The 7,065-nt window shown below is 42.9% G+C and overlaps 1 protein-coding gene across 1 annotated transcript; it reads right to left on the minus strand.

Annotated features, from left to right (window-relative positions):
* Positions 1–343: 343 nt before the first annotated feature.
* On the minus strand, positions 344–5,260 carry LOC100193173 (uncharacterized). Its single transcript, NM_001138328.1, is given in 5 exon segments — positions 344–687; positions 779–994; positions 1,205–1,325; positions 2,785–3,115; positions 4,820–5,260. Coding segments are annotated over 5 exon segments (1,056 nt in total). The 5' UTR covers positions 5,148–5,260; the 3' UTR covers positions 344–627.
* Between the last annotated feature and the right edge of the window lie 1,805 nt (positions 5,261–7,065).

The raw sequence follows: 7,065 nt of genomic DNA on the forward strand, positions 1-7,065 counted from the left end.
GAATCGAGTTTCTATAATCCAAAATATAAACTTATGTTTGAAACCACCTTAATTTTTATAAACAGTTTCTTACAAAACATGGAAATCCTTCGTACCCCGGGATTGTGGGTTGGCCTCGTCGGGCCAGCGTGGACAAAAATTATTCATGCATATAGGGATTATATCTGTGAAATAAACAATGTATACTTATCTTCCTTACCAATACCTCATTCATACTTTATAAACTAACACTGTCAAACAGGAAAGCTTCAAAACCAAACTATACTTTAACCTTTCTGCTGTAAAATAACAATGATTCGAGGAGAAAAGGAAAAAACTAGAAAAATGAAATTGCAGCATCTGAGGCATCAAATTGTACTCTCCTTTAACAACTGTGCACTGAACATTGTGAGGGCATGGAAATAAAGGGCAATTCCACGCGTTGTTAACAATCTGGATGGATGGAGGACTTCTAAGGTCTTGTTCGTTTGTGCCGGATTGCTTCTCTAATTTATATAAACTTTGATTAGCTGGAACGATTACAGGTGCAATCCGACACAAACGAACAAGGTTTAATACCGAAATGTACATAATGATAACGTGAAATGGGAGGAGATATATAGTACATTGGGCAATACTATGAACACGTCATAGGGAGAAGGGCTTCGCATAGACATCAAATGGCTCGCACGCCGTCAGTTGTGGCTCCTGCACAGAACAACGCAAACAGCTACCAATATGAAACGCGGACGATAACTTGAATAAACCGACGAGTTTCATATCGAGCACAAGAATTTACCTGTCTCAGACCACCAGCAGAAAGGCTCCCTCCAGTAAGAAGCATTGTAATTAGTGATGTAACAGCACCGCCACCTACACCCGCTGAGTCACCTGTGTTGCGTATTGTGGAACGCATAGAGTTCAGGATACTACCGTAGGTGGTGCCCTGTCCACGTTCAATAGCTTGGATGAAGCAGAATGTCATTGCACCAGTCGAAGTGATCTTTGATAAAGCCTGATCAGAACAATTCCAGTTGAATCAAATGCTATGAACGACAGTGGGTTGAAGCAGACCAAAACAAACTTGATCGAACAAATAGTAAACAAGAAACTGCATAAAAAGATGATCTGCCAGCAGTCCCTTAAACAGACTCGCCTCATAATTTAAAGAGTAGCACATAGACATGACTGCAATAAATTGTTGAGGAGTGGATCTAGAACTTACAGAGGTATCTGCAGAGGTCTGATCATCATCACAACCACTAAAGGAAATAGCTTCCCCACCACTAGTGCCTTTCCAGACACCAGATCGCGGTCGGTGATCTTCCCATACATATTGCCCACTCCTGTAATATCAATATAGATAAGAATCCTTAGCTGAAGAGATGTCTATCATAACTAGAATCTCTTATAGATGTATATGATTATCAGCCATACCTAAGGATAGAAACATAAGACTAGAATAAGCCTAACAAAAATTACATCAGTATTCTATACCAGATAAACTTTTAACTGATGCACCGGGAACAAATTAGCTGAACAGATTCATGTTGCAAAAATCGCAATGATGTGGGACAGAGGTATGTGATAAAAAAATTATATGACACATGTTGCAAACAAACGGCAGCGACATAGCACATCATTCTCAGGCTGTCTCCAGCAACGTCCCCTAAATTCTATCCCCTAAAGGAATATTCTCTGTCCTTTACAGAACCCTCTAAAATATTTCGTCCTCTATATCTTCGCCAACTCCAGCAACGTCCTCTAAATTCGGTACTCTATATCTAACAGAATTCATATACTTATTTTTAATACTCATTTTTTTATATTAATACAATTTGAACTTATGTGCGTAATGGAAAAATGAAGTTATTTATTTCTAGAAATTTTATAAAAATGAATTAGGAACTAATTATAATAATTACATTTTGCAACCGACATTACTAATCGTTTTTTCATAACGCCGTCTACGTACATATCTATATATGTATTTGACATAAACTGATAATACTAATTTAATAATCCCAATTAGCAAAAGTGCTGCTACTATTAGATTTACACGCAAAAAAAAATAGAATTAATCGGCCAGCGGAGATAGCAGAGGTAGCTGTAGACGGATGACCACATTGAAGAGCGGGCCCGAGGGCTGAGCAGACGGATAGCGCGCGTAAGGACTCCTCTACGTTTAGCGTTCGCCGTACGTCCTCTATATTTTAGAGTTCCATTTAGAGTTCCTTGTTGGACGGCGTAGAGAACGTTTCGTACTCTAAATTTAGAGTACAGAACCATTTAGCGCCTATTGCTGGAGGCAGTCTCAATATGAATCAATGGAAGTAATGAGATGAGTGCTAGCGGCGATACAGTCAGCAATTCTAGCTCACTGGTAGTTGGTGCTGTACCCAGATTGTATTTCAATAAAATCATAGCACAATGAATTTAAACATAAAAAAAACTAACATGCGATTTGCATTAGGTTCAGCGATAGGTAGCAGATTTTTATGGGACAAATAGTAGTTTTTTACAGTGTTAATTCCAGATATCAGAAGATAATAAGACTCCCACTAGGCTCACGAACAGCTCTTCATATGCCAAGGGTAATTTTTTTTTCTCGAACGCGCGGGAGAGCTGCGCATCATTGTATTAAGAGAGGAAAGGTCCAAAGTGGACCGAAATACAACACCCTGAGAGCAGAAAAGAAAAACAAACCAAGACCAAACCCTCAAGCCTCCTCTCCAGCACACAGGGGAGGGGAAGCCTCAGAGGCCCTACTAGACAAATCAAATGACCATGCATAATATAAATTACCTGTTCATTCTGCAGAGATAAGGCAAATCAAGTGCAGTCCCACTATGACAAGCATCAATGAGTGCATGAAGTTTAACTCCATGAGGAAGTGGTCGAACTAATGCTGTATTTATCTCATCATCCAAAATCATCCCTTGTGTCTCAAAATCCAACGGGCAGAGGGTTTCATCGAACCCATCAACCTCATCTCCACTGTAATTTCTTTGTTGTGATCCATGCCCAGAATAATGGAACACCAATGAATCTCCAGGTTGACAACCTTGCACAAGCCAATACATGGCCATCCTTATGTTATGCTTTGTTGGGATTTTGTAGGGGTCCGTTTGTTCTTCTGCAAGAATGTAACCAAATGTGTTTAATTTTCTAGGGTTCAAGAGTAGAAACGCCACATTATCAAAAGCACTTACACTTGGTACATAAAGTTTCAAAATAATCAAAATGTAAATTAATCTGCCAACTAAATTGCACCAAATGTAAATGTGCCTCAATTACATGTAGCGCCGCGAAAGGACCTCTAGCTGAGTTGGTTGGGTGGTTTGAGTAGCACTCCTCAGATCGTGAGTTCAAATCCCGATGGGAGCAAATTTTAGGCTAAGGTTAAGATCTGACCTATGGGGTGGACCCTCATGCTGCATTGGGGGACCATCTTTCGTGACCTTTCTCGGTCGGGGCTCCGATTGAGCTTCTTCTTAATATAATAACGCAGGACCCGTCTTTCCCTTACCGACCGAGTTCTACATGTAGCGCTAGAGATTTGACATAAAAACAGAGCACACAACAAAGGAGGAACCAAACTTTAAGATAATCTTTGCACTTCAAATCTTTCAAAAAAAATATTTGCACTTCAGTTGGATTATACAATGTGGAAAATCTAATTCCACTTGAGCAGAATACTCAAAAAGGCTAATAAATATGCAAAACCATAGGCGGCAGATCAAGTAGATCAGTAGGGGAAAAGATGATAAGCATAAAGTTCAATTATGTAAGTATTGTAGACCAGGCAGACAGATATATTGAACATAGTTAACATTCCAAAGATAGACATTCAATTTAGAAAATTCTCAACTGTGGATTTGTATTTACATTTTTTTTCACAAAACATAAAATTCCCATATTTCGAAGGATGAACAAAGCCTTAATTGCTTTGCAGAAACTTGCAGGGCAGCAATTTATATAACCACCTTAAACAGTCTAAACTTCTCAGCAATTTGCAGTTCCACACTTGGGATTCAGTTGCAGAAATCAAAGTTATAGACAACCTCCTGACTTGGAAAAATACTAGCAGAAGCTATACATTCCTTCTGATTATCTCAATTCTCAACCTGAACAACATCATCTAGGATCCAAAATGGCAAAGCAAGTACATATCCATGTACTTGTCTTTTTTTTCAAACGGCCTAAAGCAGAATTATTTGGTCATGCAGGTGAAAAGTATATCTCACAGTATTGGATGAAACATTCATTCATGCAATCCCCCAGCATCAACCCTAATAAAATGTCAAATCCCACAATTTCTCCAATAAACCAAGAAAAACTGGAACGAAAAAAGAGCAACGACTAATATGCAAGCAGATATTAGGTGCAAGAGTGTAAGTAGACTTTTTAGTCCGTTAGATCTATATCCAACGGTAAATACAATTGTGGTTTGTTAGAGTTTTTTTTATAAAGTTATACCATATAATTGTGGTTTGTTAGAGGTTTTTTTATAAAGCTATATCAGGTGGTGGTGGAAGGGTTTAAGTGCTAAATATGACATACCGTTAGATCTAGATCTAACGGATCAAAATGTCTACTTGCGTGCTTACATCTAGTAACTGCTTGCATATTAGTCGTGCCAACCGCAAATGTTCCTTCAGTCATCATATCCCATCGTACTCTGCCCCTGGCAATCAATCCCTTCGCACGAGGAACCATATATACGAGATTCTTATACTGGCAAAAAAAGTTGAAGCGAAATTGTGGCCAACCAATTCGATCAACTCGCTAGGGGGCGGTAGATACAGCAATAGAGAACAGGGGGTGCGCGTCTACCGACCGTTGAGCATGATGATGGAGTCGTCGGGGAAGTTGAAGCGCGTCATGAGCAGGTGGCGCATGCACTTGGCGTCGTTGATGCAGCCCTTCAGCTCATGCCGCGAGTACCGATACGAAATCCCGCACACCACGGCGCGCTTCCGTCCGTGCACCGGCGGCGGCGGCGGCGCCCACCCCGGCGCCGGTTGTACGGCGCCGCGGTTGGGCTCGGCGGGAGGGGCGGGGGCGATGTGCGTGACGGCCCCACAGATGGCGCATCGGATGCAGGGCGCCCCGTGCGGCAGCTGCAACGGGGTACGGCACCCCGAGCAATCGATCAGCATCATCATCCTGCCCGCCGATCTCGGAGCCGCGTTACCCGTGTCTGCCGGCGCCGGAGACGCGACGAGATGAGACGGATCGCCGGCGAAGTGGATTGGTTGGTGCGGTCGTTTGACGTTGGTGGATTCGGTTTGCGCGTGGCTGGCCTCGTCGTGTTGTCTCGATGGTAAAAAAAAGGCGCACCACAGCGCCCGCGGGCCGCGGGCCGCGGGCCTAGGCCCTACGTCGCGTCGTGTCGCGCCCCCTACGCGTTATCGTTTCCTTCCTCGAAAAGAAAGGTTCAGCTGCAGCAGTGGTGCTGCTGGCGTCGTCGGAAGTGTTGCACCGTGCGGTCGAGGTAAGATCTTGGATATACCTCATCTTGTAGGTTGGGTTATTACTATGCCCCCGTTTGGGAGGGCTCTCCTACGGCTCCGGCTCCTAGCCTGATCCCGCTCAAACGCATCTTGGTGAAATGTAGCCCACGGAACCGGAGCCTAAATTTCTGCCTCTCGGACTGCTCCCACCCGTAGCCCGCCGCCGTTCCTCTCCCACGCGTAGCCCGGACTGCTCCCAAATTTCTGGCGTTGGAGGAGCCGGAGCGAGTCCTTTACTAAACGGTTTGAAAAAAAACAGCGGCTCCCGTGGTAGAGCTGCTCCGGTGAAGAAGTTAGAGCCATAGCTATTTCTAGAAGAGCCGGAGCCCCACCAAACACACCATATACTTCATCAATTAAAATGGATTAGAAAAAATTAAAAACAATTTTATTTGATATTGATCTAAACTCACTCAATCTCCTCAAATCTATATGGATTTAGTGAGAATTAAACGGTCCCTAATTAGGTTGGACTAGGAATGGTAATGAGGAATTCCCTATCGGGAAAATAGCTCCCCTCCTCTGTCCCCGTAACGAAAAAAATTCCCGCGAGTATCTCCACGAACGCTTGCGGGGGGGGGCATTTCTTCCCATCCTCATTCTTAGTGAAGATAAATACCTGACAGGGATCATACCCGCTTATTATAATTACGACATACGTCCTTTGTTATTAATGCAAAACATTATCACTTATACACATTGTTAGATATAAGAAATCATTATATGTATATCAAAATAAAAATATTTGTAGAATAAATGATCTCTTGACAAGGTAATTATTTATTTTTACCATTATCTAGTACAAAAAACATCGTCGCGTGCAATTTTTAACGGGTCTCCTTGGAGAACGGGATGGGGAATGCTTCCCTGTCTCCGTCCCTATCCCCATTTACCCTTCGGTGGAAGAATTTTCCATGTTTACGTCACCGTGGGGAAAGAAATTTTCTCATATCCATCCTATAATGGAGGAATTTTCTGTGGGAAATCGAGGATCGTGGCCCATTGTCGTCTCTAGGTTGGACTCCCTACCGTTGATCACGTCTTGAAGCGAGTAATTAATTTGACCCGGTTCCAACGTGAGTCAATATCGACCACTGGCATGGTAAATTAGGTGGTCGGTACCAACCCAGTTTAGTGGCAACGTCGATCGACTCAGCCAGCCGGGTTCGACTGCCGACCATCGATTCGAGCAATACCGTCTATGTTGGAACCAAACGCGGTCGGTACTGATCGACTGGAGCATTGGAGCTGTGGTTGAAATCGACCGAGCGTAGTCAGTATCGCTTGTTGTTCGCACACATATCAGTTTTTATTGGCCATTCAATATAAAGGGTTTGAATTTCAAAAAATAAAAAAATGTTGAACTCACACCCTATAAATATAGGGAACGCGGGTCCTCTGAATTTGTGCATTTGTACAGTTGTGTCACTGCACGTGGGATCCAGTCCTGCTCAGTCCCGCGTGTCAGTGACCCATCCACAAATTCAGAGGATTCCAATCCAAATATAGGGGCCTTCCATTTTTCACCTTATTTACCTTCCCTTTTTGACTTATATTCACCCATGTTCTG

Source organism: Zea mays, chromosome 9 (assembly GCF_902167145.1).
Source record: "Zea mays cultivar B73 chromosome 9, Zm-B73-REFERENCE-NAM-5.0, whole genome shotgun sequence".
Classification (NCBI taxonomy): domain Eukaryota; kingdom Viridiplantae; phylum Streptophyta; class Magnoliopsida; order Poales; family Poaceae; genus Zea; species Zea mays.